Consider the following 26,868-nt stretch of genomic DNA (forward strand, 5'->3'; position numbering starts at 1 on the left):
TGCGTAATTTTATTCAACATTGTTGGAAAGAAATCTACATTTTCATTTAGCTTCCAGCCCTTCCCCTTTTTTTCATCTTACCCCTTTGTCAATCAAGTAATGATTATCTATTTCTAAACCGTTGCTAATGACAAACTGAACTCAATGCTAGGGACATATCATGCATTATTTCCTTTTCCTCCTTGACCTTAAGGGAAGCATGTTTCAGGAATGCCTAGCTAATTAGCAAGCATGATCATTTAATAAGTTATGCATGGGGTCAGGGGACCACAGTCATTTGCAGCAAGATCATGCTGTATCAATTTATGCCATTGACACTGTTTAACTAAAAATAACTATTTTCTTCCCTGGTCCACTTAAAACAGTTATGAGTGTTTCACCTGTTCAGCCTTTCAGTTTCCACTTCAAATTCACGGATCTTGTTTTCAGAGATAGCTGAACCATGAGAGTACAAAGTCTGAAAGATTTCTTGGATATTAGAGCAATCTTGCAAAGAATGCGCTAGATGTTCTGCCACACTGCTGGACACCTGTATAAGCATAACAAATAAAGTTTATATGATCTTTATGAAGTGTGCCATGACATGCAGATGCACAAAATCTAAATGAATCATTACCAGGACATCAGGCTAATTAAACAGCAACATCATTGAGGGATTTGCTGGATTGTAATGGATTATCTAGCAATAATAATTATAGTATGGCAGAAAGAATTAGACAAAGTGCAGGATATTTTTTAAAAATCTTCACTTTTTTCTCCTGACACACTGAAAAGCCAAAAGGTAGTTCTGAACAAAGAAGAACAGAACAGGCCCTTCAGTCCACGAAGTCTGTGCCAACATAGTTCTGTACTTGCTTTTGCCAAAAGCCAGGAAAAAAACTGAACTTATACACAGAATATCCTAACATTCATTTGTCGACTTGTTAGTGATCTTTTTTGTCACCTCACAAAATAGTCAAGACCAACTCACATTTTCTGGGGCAAGAAGATGGAACTGGATGGATGAGAAAATGGATAAGATGAGCACAGATAGGAAGACAGAAGGAAAAAGAGGTAGAATGGATAATGGGTAGAAGAGAAAGGAGGGTATGGTTGAAGGGAAGTGGGCAAGGGAGCAAAATGGGCAAGGCAGCAAGAAAGGTTATGAAGACGGGAAGGAGAGAGGAGTGAAGAGGGGAAGGTATGGGAAGGGATGCTGTTTAGTGGACAGTATCTCTAAAAAGAGAATTCTCAATGAAAGGGGTGGATCGGATGACATGAATCAGAAAATGCAGCCAGCTGTGACGTAACAGTACATGGTGTCCTGTGTGTTTCCAACTGATCACAAACATATTTACAGTATAGCATTTACAAATTCTGGGCTCACTATTTTCAATATATAACAAAAAGCAGGATTTAACAAAGCTGAGAGCCAATATAAACGTACCATTAGAAGTTGAATGTGTACCACAAATATAGCCCTCAACTGGAAGCTGAATCAGTTTTCTCAGTACAATAATTGGTCCTGCTGCCCCAGTGCAAAGGAGGAAGTTGAAGGAAGCGGTTTGTGGGAGCAAAAGAAGAAAATTCATTGTTTTCTCTGCCAATTGCTATTCAGCCACCCTCACCGAAAGTGTGCATGTGGGCATCAGATTGCACTTATATTTGTGGACCAACCCCCTTCTTAAATTTGCAAAGGAGTCGCTCGCTTGCAAAAGGTGCCTACAAAATAACAGTACGCACCTTCAGGAGAGATGGAATAATGGGGAAAAAAGGGAAGAAATGAGGTATGCAATACCTCAATATTATTTTGGTTTTCACCCAGCTCACAACAATAAAATATGAGCAAACTGTTGCAGGTGCTGGAGATCTGAAATTAAGAACAAAATGTTGGAAATATTCAGCAGTCTAGTAGCATGTGGAGAAAGAAACAGATGAATGTTCAAAGACCTCGAGTGTTAACTCTATTTCTCACTCCACAGTACTGCCAGATTAAATGAGTATTTCCAACATTTTCTAATCGTAACAAAATTATGTAACATTTGTGTTTAATCAACTAGTTTGAATAGCCCTGGGAGTGGTGGTGATGATGAAGATGAGTTGGGGCATAAACTGGACTGTGAGGAGTTGGGCAACTCTTCTTACTACCAAACCACATACAGTTTTGGGAGCTGAAGGCAAAACAATAGTCTGGGCAGGTCCAGGCTGCCACAGTAATCCTGTGCAGTAAAAACACTCCAGCCTAGTTGTTTCAACACAAGCATGAACTGCATGTGGATGTTCCAGGGACATATTATAGGTATTGCAGTGCTAAAGTAACGGATTCCAAACTGATTTTTTCCCACTACGGGCCAATATTTTCCTTAAATAATTTGTTTTTTAAATTAACTTCTTCAGTGCAGTAATGACCTGTCTCCTCCTACCCATACTGCAAAGTCATTTTCCTGCTACCTTGTAGAATCGGGTACCCTTATAAAAGGAAGGTGCAGCCACACTGATATAAATAATGCTATCCCTGGGATCGAAAGATGATTTTGATTGTTTTAACTAACCTGGCATTCAGAAAGAAATGTATGGTTTATCAGAAGTTTGCTTGTGAATGGTTCTTAAAGGTTAAATTAGGACATGACCAGATATTCATAAACCATGACAGATAATTATAGACCATTTGAGAACTGTCATCACCATCATGTTTTAAATACTTACTCCAATATTGCTGATCTCTGAGCCCAGGACTGGTCGATCTGAAGATGAAGATTCCGATCTTGTCTTTGACAGTTTTACTCGTTCAGCCACCTACCAATCAGGAATTGACTGTTACAACTGGTAATTGATGCACATCATGCAAAAACTGTATCACATTATAAGATTAATTTACAAATAATGCTAATATATACCCTTTAAATCTACTTTAAAACCTCTGAATAAATAGCAGTAAAAATCTCCCTCCTCCTCCAGTGCAAATCTATGTACGCTCCCCATGACTACCCTAAAATGCTCCCAAGAGAAAGCAGTATGATTTCCCAGCTGACTGTTAAGTCTATGCAACAGCTGCAAAATGATAGTGACTGTTGCATATAGGTGAAAAGGTCAGAGGCCACAGAGACTCACCTTCGCAATAGGGATATCATTACTGCCACTGCTGGTGCTGAGCTCACCAGTACTGGGGTTGACTGGTCGATTGGCTGCAGTCAAACGACTTGGACTAGCTGGGCCAGATGCCTGCATGCTTTGTAAACGTGTCTGCAGCTCCCGAACCTGAAATAAAAAGAAAAACTATTGCAACCATTGTTTAAAACAGAAATAAATTATTCTAAGGATATTCTTTTTATTGTTAAATTATTATGACTTGCAGGAGAACACAATGATTTTGTATTGGATTTGCAGGGTACAATACAATATTTAAAGCTGAGTTTATGCAATAAATGTCCAAGGTACTTCACAGGATATGTTATAAAGTAAGAATAGACATTGACCTGTACAAGACTAATAGAGGACAAATAGTCAAAAGTCTGATCAAAGAGGCTGGTTTTAACACAAATTTAAAAGAGAAACAAGAGAGCGCCAAAGAGTTTTAGGAAGTTCCAGAGTTTTGGGTTGTGAATCAGTTACCAATAGTGGAGTGATTAAAATTGAGAATGCTCATGGCACTAGAATTACATGAAAATAGATATTTCAGAGAGTTACGAGGCTGAAGGTGATTGAGACCCGGTGGGGGGGGTTTGTGTGTGTGTGTGTGGATGGGCAATAGACAGATCTGAAAACAAATGGGAATTTTAAAATCAAGGAGTTCATACACTTGGAATCAATGTCACTCAGCAAGGTGATAGGTCAAATTGGATTTGATGCAAATAAGGGTAGGGACAGCAGAGTTTTGGATGACCTCGAAAGGATAGAGTGCGGGAGGCCAGCCAGGAGTGCACTAAGGTACTTTAGTACAGAGGTGATAAAGACATAGATTAGGGTTTTAGCAGCAGATTAACTGAGGGGAGGCAGCATTGGTTGATGTCACAAAGGTAGAAATAGGGAATCTTAAATGATGATCCGGTATGTAATCAGTAGCTCATCTCAGGGTCAAAAATTGTAACAAGGTTGGAAGTCTGGTTCAGTGACAGACATGTGGCAGAGAGCACAAAAGAGTGAGCAGATCAGTAATAGAACTTACAGCAGGGAACAAGGAGAATGGCTTCAGACTTTCCCATCTTTAACTGGAAGAAATTTGTGTTCATCCAGTATTAGATGTCAGACAAGCAGTCTGATGCTTCACCAACAGTGACGGAGTCAAAGGAAGCAGTGGTGAGGAAGTGGGAAGAGCAGCTATTGCAGAAGATTCTTCAGCACAATTAAATAGATAAGAAAGTGAATGCAATCCTACACAATTGGATAACAATGCAGAGCTGTTGAAAAAGTTTGGCATGGTTAACTGTGTCAATGGCTGCAAAAAAGATCAAGGGGACAGGAACGACGATTTACTTTTTATAAATTCATTCATGGGATAGGGGCATCACTGGTTGGCCAGCATTTATTGCTCATCCCTAGTTGCCCTTGAGAAGGTGACAGTGAGCTATGTTCTTGAAATGCTGCAATCCACATGCTGTGAGTTGACCCACAATGCCCTTAGGAAGGAAATTCCAGGATTTTGACCCAGCAATTGAGAAGGAATGATGAGAAATTCCCAAGTCAGGGGAACTTGCAGGTGATGTTCCCATGTATCTGCTGCCCTTGTCCTTCTAGATGGTAGTGGTTGAGAGTTTGGAAAGTGCTGTCTAAGGGTCTTTGGTGAAATTCTGCAGTGCATCTTGTACATTTTACACACCACTGCTACTGAGCATTGGTAGTAGAAAGAGTGGATTTTTGTGGATGTGTTGCCAATCAAGTGGGTTGCTTTGCCCTGGATGGTGTCAAGCTTTTTGAATGTTGTTGGAGCTGCACCCATCCAAGCAAGTGGGGAGTATTCCATTGCACTCCTGACATGGCTTTGGGGAGTCAGGAAGTGAGTCTCTCTCTCCGATTCCTAGCCTCTGACTTGTTCCTGTGGCCACTGCTTTTATGTGGCAAATCCAGTTGAATTTTTGTCAATGGTAACCATGTTGGCAGTGGGGGATTCAGTGATGGTAACACCATTGAATGTCAGGGGCAGTGGTTAGTGTGTCTCTTATTGATGATGGTCATTGATTTGCATTTGTGTGGGCATGAATGTTACTTGTCAGCCCAAGCCTGGATATTGTCCAAAACCTGTTGCATTTGAACATGGACTGCTTCAGTATCACAGTCACAGCCACGTGACTTTGATGCGAGTACTTTAGGCACTGTGGCATGGCCAGAAACACAATTAGAGGGAATGCTACATGAAGTTTCAAGAAAGATGGGAATAGATTTGGGAGGTAAAACCATTGAAGGACTTCTGAGAGGAAAGGGAGGTTGGAGGTGGGGTGGGGTAGTTTGCAAGGGCAGTGGAGTCAGAGGTACGAGGGATAATGATGGCAGATTTAAAGGCGAGAAAGATAATACCTGAAGAAAGAACTGCAATCAATGCTAGTTAACATGTGGACAGTTTTAATGGAAGGGGCTGCAGAGACAATAGACCTTTGGTTGAAATTTTTCATAATTTGCTCAATTCTGGGAGGGTACCAGAAACTTGAAAAAACAGCCAATGAGACTTCTTTGTTCAAAAAGGGAGAAAGGCAGAAGGCAGGGAATTATAGGCCAGTTAATTTAATGTCTATTATTGGCAAGACATAAATCAATAATCAAAGAGGAAACAGCTAATCATTTAGGAAAGCTGATTATAATCAAACCTGCTCAACATGGTTTGAAAGGTAAAACATTATTGACAAATTTGCTCGAATACCTTGAGGATGTTAAAGGGAGCAGGTAGAGGGGAACCTGTAGATGTAGTGCATTTAGATTTCCTAAAGGCATTTGACAAGGTGCTACATAAGAGGTTGGAGCATAAAGTCAAAGACCACAAATTTGGAGGAAGTGTGTTAGCATGCATCGAAAACTGCCTGTCACATCGAAAACAGTCAGTTGGATAAATGGATCTTTTCCAAATTGGAAAGATGTAACTATTGGAGTGCCTTGTGGATCAGTTCTTGGTCTGCAATTGTCCACTATTTCAAGTATAGACCTGGAGAAAGGAACAAAATGCAAGGTTTCCATATTTGCTGATCAAATGAAGATTGATGGAAGGGCATGTTGTGATGAGGATATTGAGATTATGTAAAGAGATATACATAGATTGGGTGACTGGGCGAAAAGCTGGCAATTAGACTTTAATGTGGGGAAGTGCAATGTCATGCACTTTGGGGTGGCACAGTGGCAAGCAAGGCTGCCTCAGAATTCCAGGGATCTGTGTTCGATTCCTGGCTTGAGTCACTGTGCAGAGTTTCCACGTTCTCTCCTTGTCTGTGTAGGTTTCCTCAGGGTGTTTCGGTTTCCTCCCACAGTCCGAAAGGCATGTTGGTTAGGCGCATCGACCTGAAGTGCCGAATTGTGGCAACTAGGGAAATTTCACAGCAACCTCATTGCAGTGTTAATGTAAGCCTATTTCTGACTAATAAATAAACTTTCAAAGGTCGATTATCCAAATGGAAAAGGACTGCAGGTGAATGAAGTACAAAGGGATCTAGGTGTTCTAGTGCATGAATCACAAAAAGCTAGCAAGCAGGTCCAACAGGTAGTTAAGGCGGCAAACTTGCATTTTCCCTTTATTGCAAAGGGGTTGGAGTTTAAAAATAGGGAGGTTTTGTTGCAACTGTACAGAATACACATCGTGGTATTCCAGTTGAGGCCCCTTATCGAAAAACAGGATATAGTAACATTGGAGACAGTCCAAAGGAGATTCGCTTTCCTTGGATGAAAGGGTGGTCCTATCAAGAGAGACAAAGTAGTCTGGGTCTGTATTCCTTGGAGTTTAGAAGAGCAAGGGGTGACCTTATTCAAACCTAAAAGATGCTGAGGGGGCTTGACAGGGTAGATTGAGAGATGTTTTCTGTAGTGGGAGAGTCTTGAACAAGGGACATAGTTACAAGATAAAGGGTCGGTCATGTAAAACTGAGGTACGTAAAAATTTCTTCACAGAGAGTAATGAATCTGCGAAACATTCTGCCCCAAAGGGTAGTGAGGCTGGATCATTAGAAGCATTTAGAGTGGTGGTGGATCAATACTTAATAAATCAAGCAATAGAAGGCTATGGGGAAATGGCACAGAAAGGGAGTTGAGGCCAGCTTAGATCAGCCATGATTGTATTGAATGGCGGAGCAGACTTGAAAGTCCTAGTGGTCTACTCCTGCTTTTATTTCTTGAGTGGAAACTAGTGAAGACATCAATTTGCTATCAGATTAGAAGAAACAGGAAACAGGAAACCAGTTTTCCATGGGCTTGAACAGTCATTTGAAACTAAAGAATATATACTGAACAAAGGCTGGTATCAAACAGTCTCAGATAAAAGAAATGGGTGATCTTTAAGAAATGCAGCTTAAATAAATTATAAAATGAATTATAATTGAATATAATAAACTAAATTAATATAAATTTGTCTTAAATTCATTTATGGGATATGTGTGTCAGCATGTATTGCCCATCCATTGCCTTCCATTTCAGAGGGCATTTAAGAGGCATTGCTGTGGGTCTGGAGTCACATGTAAGCCAGACCAGGTTCAGAATGACAGACTTCCTCCCCTAAAGGACATTAGTGAACCAGATGGGTTTTTGCAACAATTGATAATGGTTTCATGGTCATCACTGCACTTTTAATTCCAGATTTTTTATTGAACTCCAATTTCACCATCTGTCATGGTGGGATTTGAATCTGGGTTCCCAGATCTTGCCCTGGGTCGACTAGTCTAATGACAATTGACCACTGCCACCACGCCACTGCCTTCCCATATTATTGCTGCAACTATTCCCATTGTGATCATATTAAGGGTGAAAAATATGGAGTTGTGGTTTCAGTTCAAAGTAAATTGGAGACTGTTTACTTTCAGTTTGGTTGGAATCTCTATAAACAAATCAAATTACTCTAATGATAGCTAAAACCAATCAATGAGCTAATCATGACACAATGGCCACTGATGAGTCCTTCGGGAAACACTGTTTGCTAGCCGTTCTAATTGAAGAACACGTGTTCAAACAAAGATCATAGTTCCGCTTTTGGGGCCTGATCACTTACTGGAAGCCTGTCAGGCTGGACTGCTGGTTCATGGTGCAGACTGATGCTAACAGCGTGAGTTCAATTCTGTCAAAGGTTACTAAAGGCACCACCTTCTCAATTTTGCCCCTTGCCCGAGATGTGGTGATTCTCAGGTTAAATCAGCACCAGTCAGCTCTCCCCCTCAAAGGGTAGAGCAGGCCATTGGTCATCTGGGACTATGGTTCCTTTACCTTATACTTTTTAATTACTAATAATAATTTATTAATAATCAAAATCATTCACTATCCTCTTTCTTTACTAGATTAACTTCTAAGTAAAGTTTTTTAAAAATCTTTAATTAGAAGTTAGTTAGTAAAGAAAGAGAATAGTGAATGATTTTAATAATTGACATATGCTCAGTGTATTAAAAACCGAGAGTTGATTTGTATGGATGCATGGTTTTCATATATTTGAATTTTATCGTATCGATTTATATTCCTCTTTAAACTTCTTAGAGTTTGCTATCTGAAGAGTTGTATCTTACCCTGTTGGTTAATTCTCATTCAAATCTGAAAGATTTAAAAGGAATTACTAAATAGATTGGATTAATTAGACCCTGTATTTTAATATATTATCCACATTTCTATCTTAAATTCTTACACTATGCCACACAGACTGCAGCAGTTCAAAAAGGGAAAATCACCAACATCCGAATTAGAGATAAGCAACAAATACTGGCCATGCCAGCAGTGTTCACATCTCATGAAAGAATAAAAGAACCTACAAAGCTTTGCATCATCTAAATTTGTCACCAGTGCAATTGTGTTAAGAAAGGTTCAAGCATCTAACATTTTCAAATGTATAGCTGTCAATCGTATGGATTTTTCTCAAAGACTGGGAGAAGGGTACCAGGAGCCAAGCACAATTGAAAGGGGCAATGCACCCAAGCAAGAAATGAACCCAAAATCGACAGAGCAAGACAGACAAATAAGAAGAAAATTTAAGGAAGCAATAGTTGTTACCCTACTATATATTGGGGAAGGCAGGATTAGGCTATTGAGTTGGATGATCAGCCATAATCATAATGAATGGCAGAGCAGGCTTGAAGGGCCAAATGGCCTCCTGCTGCTCCTATTTTCTGTTTATACAGAGTGTAACCGGAATATCCACAGAATAAGAGATAGCATAATTTACAAAGAACCGCAAGCGCCAAGTGGCAGAGGAAAATGAACTTTTTACAGTTTCAATTTTTACATTCTTTCTGTAACGATTATATACAAAAGCAACAGGCACAGTTTTTTTACCACAACATTTTAACGAGAATTAGAAATCCACTCTGACATGAAGTCAAAACAAAATCTGTTACATCAATCCATTTAGTAAGCAGCATGGTGGATGCTTGTTTTGAAATTATCTAATTTTCTTTCCTATTGATGTCAGTGAAATGGAAATTTGTTTGAGGAATAAAATGGAAGTCCCTCTCACAAATTCCAAGCAGGTCAAGGAGCTACAATCAGTCCACAATATTTTTGATATTCATCTGCATAAATGAAGACAAAAGTTCAATATCATGAGTTATGAAGACAAAAATTCAATATCATGAGTTGTGAAGAACAAAAATAAATTAGCAGGACATCCAGGAATAAAGCCAATGTGTAGAGCTACCATGTAATTATCATGACTGGAAAAGGGATAGAAGTAGGCTGGCATAAATGAGAAAGATTAAAAATATGCATTTCTGGATACTAAACAACATGATGATAAAAATTGAGATGAACAGAAGGTCTGTAAAGTTAATGCTGATCTTATACATGGCTCATATTGTTTTTGGTGCATGGAGACTTTTGCAAGGTTTTCTATGTATTTCACCAGTATGCAAGTTCTTATGTTACTTGTTCAGCTTACTGTGTAATTTTTTTGCAGAATAGATACTTGCCCTCCTACGTAACCGGTCTCGTTCCTCACGAATAGCATTCATGGTGGCCTTTGTCCTGTTTAGATCATCTTCCTTGCTACAAAGCATCGCTGTGAGGCTTTCGTTTTCTTCCCGAAGAGCTGCTAACTCCTTCTCCCATCGAGATCTCTCTTCAGCAAGGGTTGGATAGAAGTCACGTCCCAGTACTCCCTCAATCTCCTCTACAGTCTTAATAATGTTAATACAAATACAAATAAACATACTTCATACTTTGCGATTATTAAAGTACAGTCGTTTCAGTTACTGGAATAGGAGTGCTAAAACAGTATGTAAAAATCAAATTATTTGGTGGTTGAGAGATGAAAGTTGACCAGGATACCAGGAGAAATCCCTGCTTTCTTTCAGAGCCATGATTTTATTTCACATCCGACTGGATGTCAGGTTAATTCTTTTCTGAAAGATAGCACAAAGGCATGTGTCAGGTAAGATTATCTGCTCAAGAGCAGAAATGAGTTTTGAACCCACTGCCTACTTCTAAAGAGAAGATATTACCATAAACCCAAGTATGAACACAAGAGACCAATAAACTGATTAACAAAGGGAAAATTGAATATGAATACAAACTAACAAGCAGCATCACAGTGGACTGTAAAAGTTTCTTTAGGTACATGAAAAGGAAAAGATTAGCTAAGATAAATGTGGACAAATTACAGCTGGGCATAGAAGAACTTAATGGTGGAGAACAGGAAAATGGCAGAGAACCTATTTTCTTTGCATAAAAGCAAAGTACTGGAAATGCTGGAACCTGAAATAAAAACAGAAGATGCTAGAAAATTTCAGCAGTTCTGCCAACATCTGGGGGGAGGAGAACACAGCCAATGTTGAGTCTGAGTGACCCTTTGTCACCTTGGTGTTTTTTCTGGGGAATGTTACTCGCAGCATTGATAAGGGACAATCAGTGGATGTAGTGTATTTAGATTTTCAGAAGGCTTTTAATAATATCCCGTACAAGAGATTATTAAATAATATTAAAAGTGCATTTGGATTGTGGGAAACATACTAGTAAGGACTGAGAATTGGTTATTAGACAGAAACCAGGGAGTAAGGATAATGGATCATTCTCAAGGGTGGCAGGTTGTTAATAATGAGATATCATAAGGACTGTAATGGGTCCACAGGTATTCACAATCTATATAAATGATTTGAATGTCAGGACCAATTTAATATTTCCAAATCTGCTGATGAAACAGAGCTTGGTAGAAATGTAAGTTGTGAGAAGAATGCAAAGGGGCTTTAAAATGACGGTCATTTTACAGTCACCTTAGCACCTCACTGTGATGCAAGCCCATAATTAACCTCCCAATGCTCCATTTCTCCAGCTTCCACCCTAAACACATTAAAGAAGCCATCCCTACGGACAAGCCCTCCATATACACAGCATCTGCTCAGATGAGGAGGATCACAACAGACACTTCCAGACGCTGAAATATATGGCGCTCGACTCAGATCAACAGTTCCAACGCGCCACAACAAAAAACCGCACCGACCTCCTCAGAAGACAAACACGGGACATGGTGGACAGAGTACCCTTTATCATCCAGTACTTCCCCGGAGCAGAGAAGCTACAACATCTTCTCTGGAGTCTTCAACATGTCACTGATGAAGACGACTATCTCATCAAGGCCATCCCCACACCCCCACTTCCTGCCTTCAAAGAACCGCACAACCTCAAACAAACCATTGTCTGCAGCAAACTACCCAGCCTTCAGGAAAACAGTGACCACAACACCACACAACCCTGCCACAGGAACCTCTGCAAAACGTGCCGGATCATCGACACAGTTGCCATCATCTCGCATGAGAACACCATCCACCAGGTACACGGCACATATTCTTGCAACTCAGCCAACGTTGTCTACCTGATACACTGCAGGAAAGGATGTCCTGAGGCATGGTACATCGGGGAGACCATGCAGATGCTACAACAATGGATGAATGAACACCGCTCGACAGTTACGAGGCAAGACTGTTCCCTTCCTGTTGGCGAACACTTCAGCGGTCATGGGCATTTGGCCTCTGATCTTTGGGTAAATATTCTCCAAGGTGGCCTTCACAACATACAACAGCGCAGAGTCGCTGAGCAGAAACTGATAGTCAAGTTCCGCACACGAGGACAGCCTCAACCAGGATCTTGGGTTCGTGTCACACTATCTGTAACTCCCCCCCCATGACTTGCCTGAACTTGTAACATCTCACTTGCTGCCCTGTTTGGAGACAATACTCATCTCTTTAACCTATGCTTAATGCTATCTCCAGTCACATTCTCTGCACCTTTAAGACTTGATTAGCTGATTAGCTGTAAAGACTCACATTCTAATCAGTATTCTGTAAACTGTGTGTGCCTTTATATGCTCTGTTTGTGATCAGAACTCCCCACTCACCTGACGAAGGGACAGAGTTCCGAAAGCTACAGGCATTTACTACCAAATAAACCTGTTGGACTCTAACCTGGTGTTGTGAGACTTCTTATTGAGAGTCTAAAACCAGGGGCATAATCTCAGTTTAAGACAAAGGCCATTTAATACTGAGATGAGGAGGAATTTTTTTCAGATGGTGGTGAATCTTTAGAATTCTCTACCCCAGAGGCCTGTGGAAGCTCAATCACTGAGCATGTTCAAGACAGAAAACAATAGCTTTCTGGAGACCAATGACATAAAGGGATATCGAAATAGTACAGGGAAAGTGGCATTTGATGTAGTTGATCAACATGATCAAATTGAACGGTGGAGTAGGTTCAATGGATTGAATGACCTACCCCTCTTCTTATGCCGCTAGGAAAATGTCAACTGGTCAATCTAGTCTCTCCCAAATTTTTCAGCTAACTTATTGAAAACATTTCTATAAAAAAACTATTTACTCAGCACTTTATCACCTCCGTAAAAGTTCTCAAAAGCCGAGGGTTTTGCACACAGAAAATGTCCTACAAAACTCCACGGTGGAATGACCAGTCAGTTTGCTTTTGGTGGCACTGGCTAAGAAGGAAATGCTTCCTGGAATTCCAGAAGAATGCAATTTTTTCCTGTATCATGGGATCTTTAATATTAAACTATCACAGAGATGTACACTGGCAGCAAAGTTCACATACCCAGGCATGTAAATATTGTGCGAGAGGGGAAGGAGGTTCTTTTAGGTTGCTGTATACCAAGAACACCATTATTAGATGTGATTTACACGAGGAGCTGCCCAAGTGGTTGCACAGTGGCATATGATATGGCTGTGTCTGACCAAACTTAATGAAGGAGCAGCTTCAATGGGTTGAATGGTGCTCTCCTCGTCCTATGTGCCTAAAATTCCTAAGAACATTGGAAGAACAGTACCACAAGTCTATCTACTTCAGGATAAAATTGGAAAGGGACGAGTGCTGGCCGAACGGGAGTGTGCTGAACTGGGGAAAGGCGAGCTATAGCAGGATTAGGAGGGAGCTGCAGGACACTGATTGGGAGGGACTGTTAGCTGGAAAGTCCACGGTTGGCAAGTGGGAAGCTTTTAAGGGCAAAATGAAATGGTTGCAGGGGAGGTATGTTCCGGTTAAGTGGAAGGATGGGAAAGGTAGGATTAGAGAGCCGTGGATTACAGGGGGTATTGAAGACTTGGTCAGGAAGAAGAGGGAGGCGTATGTTAGGTCGAAACGACTGGGTACAGAGTGCGCGCTGGAGGAATATAGAGAGAGTAGGAGGGAGCTAAAAAGGGGAATTAGAAGGGCGAAGAGAGGGCATGAAATGGCTTTGGCTGGTAGGATTAAGGAAAATCCAAAGGCATTTTATTCCTATATTAGAGGCAAGAGAGTAGTTAGAGGGAAAATTGGTCCTCTTAGGGACAAGAGTGGAGAGTTATGTACTGAGTCGGAGGGAATGGGGGAGCTCCTGAATGAATACTTTGCGTCGGTATTCACGAAGGAGAGGGGTTCGGAATCGTGCGGTCTCTTGGAGGGAGCGGAGGATCAGTTGCAGGAGATATCTATTACGAGGGAGGAAGTGCTAGGGCTTTTAGGTAGCGTAAGGACAGATAAAGCTCCGGGGCCTGATGGTATTTATCCCAGGCTGCTTAGGGAGGTGAAAGATGAAATTGCTGGGCCTCTGGTGCAAATCTTTGTCTCTTCTTTGGACACAGGTGAGGTCCCAGAGGACCGGAGGGTAGCAAATGTGGTACCGCTGTTCGAAAAAGGTAGTAGGGATAACCCTGGAAATTATAGACCGGTGAGTTTGACATCGGTGGTAGGGAAATTAATGGAAAAAATACTTAGGGGTAGGATGTATGAGCATTTGGAGCGTTGCGATCTGATTAGGGATGTGCAACATGGCTTTGTTAGAGGGAGGTCTTGCCTTACGAATCTGGTGGAATTCTTTGAGGAGGTGACAAAAACGGTTGACGATGGGAGAGCCGTTGATGTCATCTATATGGATTTCAGTAAGGCGTTTGACAAAGTCCCTCATGGTAGGCTGGTAGAAAAGGTTAAGGCGCATGGGATACGAGGCCAGGTAGCTAGGTGGATTGAGAACTGGCTGGGTAATAGGAGACAGAGGGTGGTTGTGGAGGGGACCTTGTCGGGCTGGAGGCCAGTGACCAATGGTGTGCCGCAGGGCTCAGTACTGGGACCTCTCCTCTTTGTAGTATACATAAATGACTTGGAAGAGAGTGTAGGTGGTGTGATCAGCAAGTTTGCTGATGACACCAAGATGGCAGGGTTGGCGGGTACTGAACTGGATTGTCAGGTGATACAACAGGATATAGATAGGTTGGTGCATTGGGCAGATAGGTGGCAGGTGGAATTTAATCCTGACAAATGCGAGGTGATGCATTTTGGAAGGAATAATGCAGAGAGGAGCTATGTGATAAAAAGTAGACAGATTAGGAGTGTAGACACACAGAGGGACCTGGGAGTGCAGGTTCACAAATCCATGAAGGTTGCGTCACAAGTGGAGAAGGTTGTTAGGAAGGCGTATGGAATGTTAGCCTTTATAGGAAGGGGTATAGAGTATAAAAGCTGCCGTCTAATGCTTCAGTTGTACAGAACGTTGGTTAGACCGCATTTGGAGTACTGCGTCCAGTTCTGATCACCTTACTACCGGAAGGACGTGGAGGCTCTGGAAAGGGTGCAGAGGAGGTTTACCAGGATGTTGCCTGGCATGGAGGGGCTGGGTTACGAGGAAAGGTTAGAGAAACTGGGACTTTTCTCCTTGGAAAGACGGAGATTGAGGGGGGACATGATAGAGGTATATAAGATACTGAAGGGAATAGATAGATTTAATAGTGAGAGACTGCTCCCTAGACTGGGTACAAACACGAGAGATCATGATTTAAGGGTGAGGGGGGAGAGGTTTAATTTGGAAGTGAGAGGAAGGTTCTTTACGCAGAGAGTTGTGGGGGTATGGAACGTGCTACCGAGAAGGGTGGTGGAGGCAGGAACGTTGGACTCGTTTAAGGTTCAGTTAGATAGACACATGAGTGAAACGAGGATGGAGGGTTATGGTAGGGGCTATTAAATAAGGTTAGAACCTCGGGAGACACCGGAAAAGCAGGCTTGTAAGATTAACGTTTTTGTCTTTTTATTCCGCAGGTGGAGGTCCACCTCGTGTCAAACGAGGGGCATGCACACGGTGGGTCGTGCGTGGGCTGCTCTTGGAAGTTCCGGGAGTGGCCTAGTACTTTGTGTCGGCGTGTGTGCTTGATCCTGGACCGGTAGACGGGCGCCGCAACAGCTCGGTGACTAGCACTGCTAGCTGTGCAGATACACGGATTTGGGCCTGTGTCTGTGGGAGTTTGCGCATTCTCCCTGTGGTTGCGTGGGTTTCCTCCGGGCGCTCCGGTTTCCTCCCACACCCCAAAGATGTGCTCTTAGGCTGATTGGTTTTACCAAATTGACACTATTCTCCCCTGAATCTGGCTAAGTTAGGGGTTCCATTCGTAGACATGCAGGGTAGAATAGGTGTAGGGTGATGCGGCAGCACGGGCTCGTTGGGCCTAAGGGCCTGTTTCCCGTGCTGGGTTGTTCTTTGTTCTTTGTAACAGTAGGCCATTCAAACCAATGAACTTACTCCACTATTCAATTTGATCAGACATTGACAGCTACACCATTTGCCACAGTGCAACTTGCAGACTATATCAAGAACTAGGACAAAAATATCAAATACAGGTCTTGTCTGGTATGCCCAGATAGGATTGGAACATCCTGTACATGAAAGACAAGAAAGGATTGTTATACAAGTAAGGGAACGGGGTCAAATTGCCAAATCAACTTCAGTAAATCTTTGCATTTCACTTGGTTGATTGTTCCTATTTGTCAATTGAGGAATTTAATTGATCACTTTTTGCTTGCCTATTCAATCCTTATTGTTCCTTATCCCACAGAATGAAACTGATTTTGTGAACAGTAACAATAGATAAACCTTCATTTCAGCAATCACTAATTTTTGTCATAAAGTGTGATATAATAAGCAAGGCAGATAAAAGAGATGAGCTAGATGGCATAATTGGTGAACAAGATAAAAAGCCCAACGTTTCCACAAAGCTGTTCTCAACAAAATTAAGGTGGCAGTGTGAAAGCTGTTTGAAGCGGAGGGCCAAAATATTTGATGAATCAGGTGAATGAATACCTTTATAGCCAAATCACAATGTTCACTGGCTGTGGTGAGTTGTTCAATGTGTCTGTCCACTTCTGCCACTGATAGACTGCAATTGCTCTTTTTCCTTCCACAGACTACATTCTCCAATCCAGTCAATACCCTCTGGAGCTCAGAGTTGAGGTCACTACAGTTATCTAACATGAAAGAAAACACATTATACATATTCAGTTTCATAGTTACTGCTGGCTATAAAAACACTTCACTGGAATTTTAGTTTCCTATACTATTTTACAAGCCTCAAAGCAAACTTCTGAAAGAATATTGAACGTGAGGAGATCTAACACTTAAGTCTTGATCCTGAGCCTATGATTCCTCAACTCATTGGAGCTTCCTTTCCATTCAATTATTTATTGTTGGCCTGCATTTTTGAGAAAATAAACCTGATGACAGTTACTCCAGATCATATAAATATAAACTTAACAGATATTAGTGCCGTTTAGACTGGAACACTGGCGGATTAGAAACAGACTCAAGAGGAATGCTGTTCACATCAATTTTCCAAGCTTAGCCAAGGAACCTGGTTCCTCAAGGCTGAGGCAAAGGAGCTAGGTAGGGTCAGTGAGGTTGAATGATTCCCAGTAGCATATGATGCAGGGCATGAGACTGCTGGAAAACTTCAGCCATTTTGGCAAGAGGTTCGGAGCTTTCACGCTTATTTTTTAAATCTAACTCTTAATAAGAGCATAAGAAATAGGAGCAGGAGTAGGCCATCTAGCCCTTTGAGCCTGCCCCACCATTCAACAAGATCATGGCTGATCTGAAGTGGATCAGTTCCACTTTCCCACCTTCTCCCCATAACCCTTAATTCCCTTGTCTATCAGAAACCTATCTACCCATAACTTAAATATATTCAGCAAGGTAGCTTCCACCACTTCAATGAGCAGAGAATTCCAGAGACTCACCATCCTTTGAGTGAAGAAGTTCCTCCTCAACTCCAATCTAAATTGCGCCCCCCCGCCCCCCCCCCCTTATGTTGAGGCTGTGCCCTCTAGTTCTGCTATCCTTTCTAAGCGGGAAGAATCTCTCTACCTCTACCCTATCTATCCCCTTCATTATCTTATATGTTTCTATAAGATCCCCCCTCAGCCTTCTAAACTCCAATGAGTACAGACCCAGTCTATTCAACCTCTCCTCATAGGCTAACCCCCTCATCTCTGGTATCAGCCTAGTGAACCTTCTAAATAAAATCAGAAAATCTAGTCATCATATAACACTCCGTAATCAAATGTATCATTTATATTTTATATAAAAGCTTATAAGATGGTATCTGCATTTGATGGAGTAAAGTTCAGTTGATTTGCAGATACAATCCAACTTCCTGAACAGCAAATTCAAACAAAAGCCTCCATCAATAAAATGCTTTCAACATAAAGGAAAATATGCCAAAGGACTTTACAAATGGAAGCTGGCCAGAAAAGGAATGCAAATGACAGAGGAAGAGATTAGCAAGGGATGACCAAATCCCAGCCAAAAAAAGATGTTTTTTTGAGATAATTGTTAAAGGAGCAGAGATTTGTAGATAAGTAGAGGGATTTTTTTAAGGGGGGGGAGCAGTTAACAGATTGCTGTGTTTTGGACAAATGACAGCTTGTGAAGGATGAGAGGATATTGGAATAAATCTAGAAGTAAAAAAGAATGAAGATAATTTTCAGCAACAGAGAGGAAGCAATGCTGCCCAGCTGAAAATAGATGTTATTGGTGATGGAAAGGACATGCGGCTTGGTTCATTCACCGTGGAACTCAAAAACTTGTCACAGTCCAATTTACTGAACAATTTATAACTCAAACTATAACTTGCTATTTAAAATACCATCTTTCAGTCCTAACAATTATGGCACATTCTCAAACAACCTCATTGGTCATATTAATGGAGAGTATTGCTATTAAGACACAATACAAACAAAAATTATGTCTTGTACAATTCTTAGGCATTCATACAGTTAAAATATTGAAAGCAAATTACTGCAGATGCTGGAATCTGAAACCAAAAAAGAAAATGCTGGAAAATCTCAGCAGATCTGGCAGCATTAGAAAGGAGAGAAAAGAGCTGACGTTGAGTCCAGATGAACTTTTGTCAAAGCATTTTCCCTTTTGGCTAAAATATTAAACCGATAAGCTGGTTCAGGCATTTGGATTGCTGCTAAATTTGGAAGAGGCGAATTCTAGGAACCTCTGGAATAAAACATCTTGAGGTATGATCATCTCACCTATATCTGCAGAGACCATCATTGACTGGTTCTCAGGCACAGAGACAGAGGTTTGATCATGATCCATACTTCGAGAATCATCATTTGCCTCCTGTTGGCTATGGCTAAGTTCTGAACGCAACTCGGAACACTCATCATCTTCCCTGTGGAAGAAATAAACCATTTAGTACTGCATCAAAATGGAGGTAACTGCATTTCAGACTTTCAGACTAACTTTTCTGAACTTAAAATATTTATTATTACTACAATTAAATTAAAATAAATACTTCTAAAGATAACTTTCAATGTACAGTTCAGTAACCATATAAAAATGAATACCTCCACTGACCATATATATTATAGGTAACTGTAAAAAATGACTGAAAGTAAGTTTTCTGAGGCAACCTTCCAACACAGTTTAAGTTTAACCAAATTCTACTTCATTTTTTTAATTTTAGAGTCCATATATTCCTTCCATAGTGCTAGCATAATCAGCCCCAGTTAATAATAGAAGGATCATAGGATTCTTGCAGCATGTACCATATTGCCTATGGCAGCTCTCTACAAGAGCAAATTACCAAGTGCCTTTCCCCGTGACCTTGCAAATTTCGCCTCTTGAAACTGTCTCCACCATACTCTCAAGAGAATGCATTTCAAACGTTAACCACACGATGCATGAAAAAGTTTTTGCCACTGCTTTTTTTTTTGCTTATCACGTTAAATCTGTGACCTTTAGTTCTCAATCTTTTAATCAATGGGAACCTTCAGCTGGAGTGTCTCAGGACAGTGCTGTAGGCCCAACCATCTTCAGCTGTTTTATCAATTATGGCCAAATGGGCCATCTAAAATGGTGATTTGTAAAGCATTCTGGGACAATTGGGCAAGAACTAAAACGACAGGCTGCAGCCTAGAAGACAGAGATAAACAGGCTGCAACCCAGACAAATGAATACACAGGATATGGGTTATCTCCATGACGAGAGGGACTTTCTAGTCAAACTGGATTGTTTACCAGACATAAGGGCTCCATGACCCCCTACTGGTGTGTGTGTGTGTGTGTGTGTGTGTGTGTGTGTGTGTGTGTGTGTGTGTGTATATGTGAACTCTATGCGGCCCCAGCACCTGCAGACATGGCCGTTGGAGACACACCCAGAGACTGGTGTGGCAGCACCCTATTGCACTTTATCGATCAGGCTGATCAAGTCTTGATCGATTGATTGGCAATGACCAAAAGGAGCATGAAATCCAATGGGGTACAAAGGGTGCTGCACAACCAAGAAGTTCTCTCTCTCTGATCCCACGAATGAGCTACAACACCAGTGACCATCACCAGCAACGACCAACATGAGGAAAGCCATCACAACCGAGAAGTAAGGACGACCAGAGCCAGAGTGCCAGACCAGACCAAAGAACCAGACTACACAGAGGACAACCGAGACCAGCACACAGATAAAGGCCAATATCTGCTTGGGTTCTTGCCAGTCACGCAAAGTTAAGTCAAGGTCTTGTATTGGACTTGAATGCTAGTATTTTCTGTAAGATAACTTATTGTTGGTTGGGTGGGTGATTGTTGATTGTGCGTCTTAAATAAATATTGGTTGTACGAACAAGACATCTACTCGCAGTTGTTTGTCCACTGTATAAGGATTAAAACGGCCTGTGTGGCAGGTACAACAGTTGGTGACTCTGCCGGGACATCAACAAACTTTGTTGCTCCGATATCAAATCCTGCAGAATCTATATTAAACGAGTATTTAAGACTCAGAGCCAACAGGTGTAAACTCCTTATTGGACAAATAACTGCTTCCAGGAAATTGTTTATTTACATGCATTGTTACTAAAAAGGAGGACAGGGTAAATGCCTTAGGTTTACCTTAGAATCCAGGAAAATTAGGACCAGAACATAGCCCAAAGCCATACCCGCAGTCCGATCAACTCCCTACCCCTTGTCATTGAATATAGAATGGGAGGAAACAGCACAGAGACAGAAAAGTGCCCCATATGGGAAACAAAAGTCAGGGAATTTATTAAGAAGAAAGGGTGGCCCCTATGGGCAGAATCTTGTGCCAATACTGAGATGGGACTGGGATCCCTAAGGCAGAAGTATTGGGATGATCTAAGAAAAGTTCAGGGAAAACAGGCAGACAGAAGAGAGAAAGAAATTGCCATTGTCAGCTGCTTAGGGCAGCTACTAGGAACAGTAAAGGAATTAAACAGTTTATAAGGAACTGGAGGAGGAAAAGGAGGAAGAGATTAAGAAACTAAGGGAACAGCAGGAGAGGATAGAACAAATAAGAACCAAAAAGGAGATTAAGAAACTAAAGGAACAACAGCAGGAGAGGATAGAGCAGATAAAGAGCCAAAAAGGACAGAGAGGTAGATGAATTAAGGAGAACCAACCAGGCAAATTTATTACGTCTAGGCAATTTTCAAACTCAATCTGAGAGAGCCTACCAAGACACACAGCATGCTGTCTTGGCCAAAGGTGAAGCCAAGCAGGCAGTAACACGATTGGAAGCCTAGTGCACTGATACGAAGGTGGCAATAAAAGCCGCCTACATCAAGCCAGTAAAGAACAGAAGCAGGCAATCGCTAACCACTCCAAATGCCAGCAAGAAATTTCATGTCTGGAATCCCTATTATCGTTTCAAAACGAATTTATGTGTACCTTCGGGACAGTGGAGGAAGAGGGGAGAGAGAATGCAAATTGGGGAGAATTAAAGGAGAATGCTAGACTTTACAATACGCAAACCGAGGATTGGGGTCCACCACTATCTTTCCAGGGGAAATCATACCTGCTGCACCCCCAGATTCACCTCCAGTACCGACGCACTCAGTAACAACTGAATGTTGGGTAGGAGAGTCTGAGCTGTTATATATACAACCCTGTTTACGGTGGCATAATTGGCCAAAATCGCAAATAAAATCACAACATTTCAGCCATCGGCTGATCCACACAGTTTCTTTGAGGATGTTAGACAGCAGAAGATAATGCATGGGCTAGATGAAAGGGAAGAGGTGAAGGTGATAGTCACGTGCTTAAGCAAGTCTGTACGGTCTGCCTTGCCAACCCCTCAAAATGTCGGGGAAGTAACCTTAAACAAAATTAAGGCAACAATATTGACCATAGTAGAATTTAATAAAGGGGATCCTGTAGATGGGTTAAATAAATGTAGACAGAGGAAAGGAGAACATCCAACTGCCTTTGCTGGTCGTTTATGGATCCACTTCACAGGTGTATTAGATCGGGCTAGATTGAATGAAGCTGATTCATCCAAATAGGCTAGGACATTAATCTCACACACCACAGAAGGAGGCAAGGAAGCCTGCGCTAATTTTGACCCCGCAGAGACCACACACAATGAAGAAAGGGTTCTCTGACACTTAGCTCGAGTCTGGGAGCAGGAAGTTCAGGTAGCCCCAATGTCATGGTCAGAAAGGGAGACGAGAATACTTCCCATAAGGACTAGCCAGGTTCCAGTATGGAGAAATGAGGATAGAGGGGATCACCAATACCAGAGAAGTACAACTCCACCTTACACAGCAGCCCCGGGGAGAGATAAAGGGGCATATTTTAATTGTGGGCAGCCAGGACACTTCATTCGAGATTGTAGGAGACCCCAGCCACCATATACATGGTCCCCGAGACTACCAGCTCCACTAGTTAGGGCAAGCTCCTAGGTACAAGAGAGAACACCGCCCATCATCGATGGAAGGTCCCGGTTACTCCATGAATACCGTAAGCACAAGCCCATCACTGTATCCAACTGTCCCTGCCTATGGAACTCTAGATTGACAGTGCCCGATCTTCCCAACACGGATCTGTAGCACCAGATGGGATAGTGTAGGGAGACCCCTAGTTAACAGCGAGGTAAGAGGCCATCTCGTAGAATTCCTTTGGGATATCGGAGGTTCCTGAACTATCCTAAATGTATCAAAATTAAAAACAGACATCCCTTGGCCAACTACGGGCACAGTTACACTCAGTGGATTCACAGGATACATGCAGGAGGGATGCCTTACAGCCCCTGTACAGGCCCACCTAGGTAACATGGTGTGTGACCATCTGGTAGTGTTAGTTGACCTTCCCCCAAGTGCTGAACACATTCTGGGATCCGATTATACGAATAAATGTAATCTTTCATTCGATCAAACTAATCGATGCATTTGGCAGGTGGGTACAATTAGCAGAGCGCCAATCATTTCAGTCAAGACATATGCTAATAGGATTAGCACAATAGGATAATTCTGGTTTGATCCCTTAACGATTAACAGTGATGCAGCCATCAGGAAGGTGCTTCAAAGAAACAATGGAGTGTTTACACAGCATAAACATGATTGTGGCCAGATACCTGGGGAGGTGTTAATTGAAGGGCCGGATCCGAAACCACAGAGACAATACGGTTTCCCCAGACAGGCAGAGGGGAGGTGACCAAAGTGACTGATAGTCTATTACAGCAAAGGGTGGCATCCACAAGTAATGTGCCGATATGGCCCATGAAGGTAGATGGATCGTGGAGGTTCACGGTCGACCAGCGGGAATTAAACATTACCCCACTCACGGCCCTCACAGTAGCCACAAGCCTCGTCGCCATGATGATACAGGGAGCCCAGGCAAAGTTTTTCATGGTACTAGATATTAGTAACGGCTTCTGGTCCATCCCTTTAAATCGGTCTTGCCAGTACAAGTTTCCTTTTACCTTCCAAGGACAGCAATACAGTTGGACTTGTCTATCACAGAGTTTTCATAATTCCCTGTCCATCTTTCACAGGCGACTAGCTACCAGACTAGGAAAGTCTTCCCAACCCAAGTGCTTGGTCCAATATGTAGATGATTTATTGTTACAGACTAAGACCAAAGAGGTGCATATAATATTACTGGATTAATTACTTGCACTGCAACACTCATTAGGCTGCAAAGTCAACCCAAAAAATTCTGCAACCCAAGGTTATATACCTAGGTACAATGATTACCCATGGGAAGAGGGAGTTTGAACAGAAAAGGATTGACTCCATAGTGGACCTCCCACTGTCCTGAGATGCGAGTGCCCTCCAATCTTTCCTAGGTCTAGTAGGGTACTGTCGGAACCATATAGACGGCTTCGCAGTGACTCCTCAGATACTGATCGCAGCTATGCCCATATGCAGCAAGATCTGGTCAACATTCAGGCTTGAGCTGACAGGTGATAAGCAACATTCATGCCACACAAGTGCAAGGCAATAACCATCTCCAACATGACAAAATCCAACCATTTTATTTTCTCATTTAATGGCATTACCATTGCTGAATCTCTTACTATCAACTTCCTGAGGGTTACCATTGACAAAAAACTGAACTGGACCAACCATATAAATACTGTGGCTACAAGAGCAGGTCAGAGTTTAGGGATCCTGCAAATAATTTTTTTTATTCTTTCATGGAATGCAGGCTTTGCTGGCAGAACCAGGGATGTACTTCTGAGGCTGTATAAGGCTCTGGTCAGACCCCATTTGGAGTATTGTGAGCAGTTTTGGGCCCCATATCTAAGGAAGGATGTGCTGGTCTTGAAAATGGGAGGTCACAAGAATGTTCCTGGAATGAACAGCTCGTCACAGGAGAACAGTTGAGGACTCAGTCTGTACTTGTTGAAGTTTAGAAGGACGAAGGGGATCTTATTGAAACTTGCAGGATACTGCGAAGCCTGGATAGAGTGGATGTGGAGGAAATGTTTCTACTAGTAGGAAAAACTAGAACCAGAGGGCACAACCTTAGGCTAAAGGGACGATCCATTAAAACAGATGAGGAGGAATTTCTTCAGCTAGAGAGTGGTGAATCTGTGGAACTCTTTGCAGCAGAAGGTTGTGGAGGCCAGGTCATCGAGTATCTTTAAGACAGAGACAGATAGGTTCTTGATTAATAAGGGGTTCAGGGGTTATGGGGAAAAGGCAAGAGAATGAGATAAGAAAAATATCAGCCATGATTGAATGGCAGAGCAGACTCGATGGGCCTAGTGGCCTAATTTTGCTCCTATGTCTTATGGTCTTGTTTGTTGCCACCCTTAATTACCCTTGAACTCTGGCTTGTGAAGCCATTTCAGAGTGCATTAAGAGTCAACCAAATTGATGTGGGTCTGAAGTATCATGTAGGGCAGACCACATAATGATGGCAGAATTCCTTCCCTAAAAGACATAAGTGACACACGAAAGCCCTACCATCATCTACAAGGCACAAGTCATGGATGTGATGGAATACTTTACTCCCAAATACACTCAAGCAGCTCAACTCCGTCCAGGACAAGGCAGTTCTATGCTACCCAGGATAAGGCAGCTCGCTTGATTGGTACTCCATCCATAACCTTCAATGTACAATTTCTCTACTGCCAAAACACAATGGAAACAGTGTGCACGTCGACAAGATGCACTTTAGCAACTCACCAAGGTACCTTCAACAGCACCTTCCAAACCTGTGACCTCTGCCATCTAGAAAAACAAAGACATCAAATGCATGGGAACCCTACCATCTGCAAGTTTCCCCACAAACTACACACATCCTGACTTGGAACTATATTGCCTTTCCTTCACTGTTGCCAGGTCATAATCCTAGAACTTTTTACCTAACAGCCATGGATGACAGTGGCTCAAATAGCCAGCTCACCATGACCTTCTCAAGGACAATTCAGGATGTGCAATAAAAATGTGGGCCTAGCCAGCAAGACCCACATCACATGACAGAAAAATTTTAAGAATATATTAGAATGGATGGAGGACTGGTTAGGCAACAAGTAATAGAGAGTAGGCGTAAATAGGTCACTTTTGGGTTGGCAGGATTTCACAAGTGAAGTGCCATAGAGCCACAGAAGACTACAGCCACAGAAGCAGGCCTTTTGGCCCTTGTTGATTATGCCGAACCATTTTGCTGCTTAGTCCCACTGACCTACATCTGGACCATATCCCTCCACACCCCTCTCAACCATGTACCTGTCCAAGTTTTTCTTAAATGTTAAAAATGAGCCCGCATTCACCATTTCATCTGGCAGCTCATTCCACACTCCCATCACTCTCTGTGCAGAAGACCCCCCAATATTCCCTTTCAACTTTTTCCCCTTCACCCTTAACCTATGTCTTCTAGTTTTTTTCTCCTCTAGCCTCAGTGGAAAAAGCCTGCTTGCATTCACTCAATCTATACCCATTGTAATTTTATACACCTCTATCAAATCTCCCCTTATTCTTCTACACTCCAGGGAATAAAGTCCTAACCTGTTCAACCTTTCTCTGTAACTCAGTTTCTCAAGTCGCGGCAACATCCTTGTAAATCTTCAACTCTTTCAACCTTATTAATATCCTTCCTGTAATTAGGTGACCAAAACTGCACACAATTTTCTAAATTCAGCCTCACCAAAGTCTTATACAACCTCACCATAACATTCTCTTATACTCAATACTTGGATTAACAAAGGCCAATGTACCAAAAACACTCTTTATGATCCTAATACCTGTGACACCACTTTTAGGGAATTATGTATCTGTATTCCCAGATCCCTCTGTTCTACTGCACTCTTCAGTGTTCTACCTTGGTTTGTCCTAAGTGCAATACCTCACGCTTGTCTGCATTAATCTCCATCTGCCATTTTTCAGCCCATTTTTCCAGCTGGTCCAAATCCCTCTGCAGGCTTAGAAAACCTTCCTCACTGTCCACTACACCTCCAATCTCTGTATCGTCAGCAAATTTGCTGAACCAATTTACCACATTGTCATCTATATCAATGATCTGGATGATAAACAACAATGGACCCAACACTGATCCCTGTGGCACACCACTAGTCACAGGCCTCCACTCAGAGAAGCAATCCTCCACTACCACTCTCTGGCTTCTTCCATTGAGCCAATGTCTAATCCAACTTACTACCTCTCCACGTGTACCTAGCAACTGAACCTTCCTAACTAACCTCCCATGCAGGACCTTGTCAAAGGCCTTACTGAAGTCCATGTAGAC

General features: G+C 42.0%; 1 protein-coding gene across 6 annotated transcripts in view; it reads right to left on the minus strand.

Moving 5' to 3' along the window:
- The window catches only part of mcc (MCC regulator of WNT signaling pathway), a 192,106-nt gene that overhangs the window by 42,971 nt on the left and 122,267 nt on the right, over positions 1 to 26,868 (minus strand). For all 6 annotated transcript variants that reach the window (XM_080189013.1, XM_080189016.1, XM_080189015.1 and 3 more), the window contains 6 exons: positions 18,919 to 19,061; positions 16,682 to 16,845; positions 10,050 to 10,256; positions 3,091 to 3,237; positions 2,686 to 2,775; positions 381 to 529 (listed from right to left, as the gene is read on the minus strand). In XM_080189013.1, the coding sequence (XP_080045139.1) occupies positions 381 to 529; positions 2,686 to 2,775; positions 3,091 to 3,237; positions 10,050 to 10,256; positions 16,682 to 16,845; positions 18,919 to 19,061 (900 nt within the window). The remainder of the gene's footprint in view (positions 1 to 380; positions 530 to 2,685; positions 2,776 to 3,090; positions 3,238 to 10,049; positions 10,257 to 16,681; positions 16,846 to 18,918; positions 19,062 to 26,868) is intronic.

This window comes from Carcharhinus amblyrhynchos, chromosome 5 (assembly GCF_965287045.1).
Source record: "Carcharhinus amblyrhynchos chromosome 5, sCarAmb.v2.hapA, whole genome shotgun sequence".
NCBI classification, from domain to species: domain Eukaryota; kingdom Metazoa; phylum Chordata; class Chondrichthyes; order Carcharhiniformes; family Carcharhinidae; genus Carcharhinus; species Carcharhinus amblyrhynchos.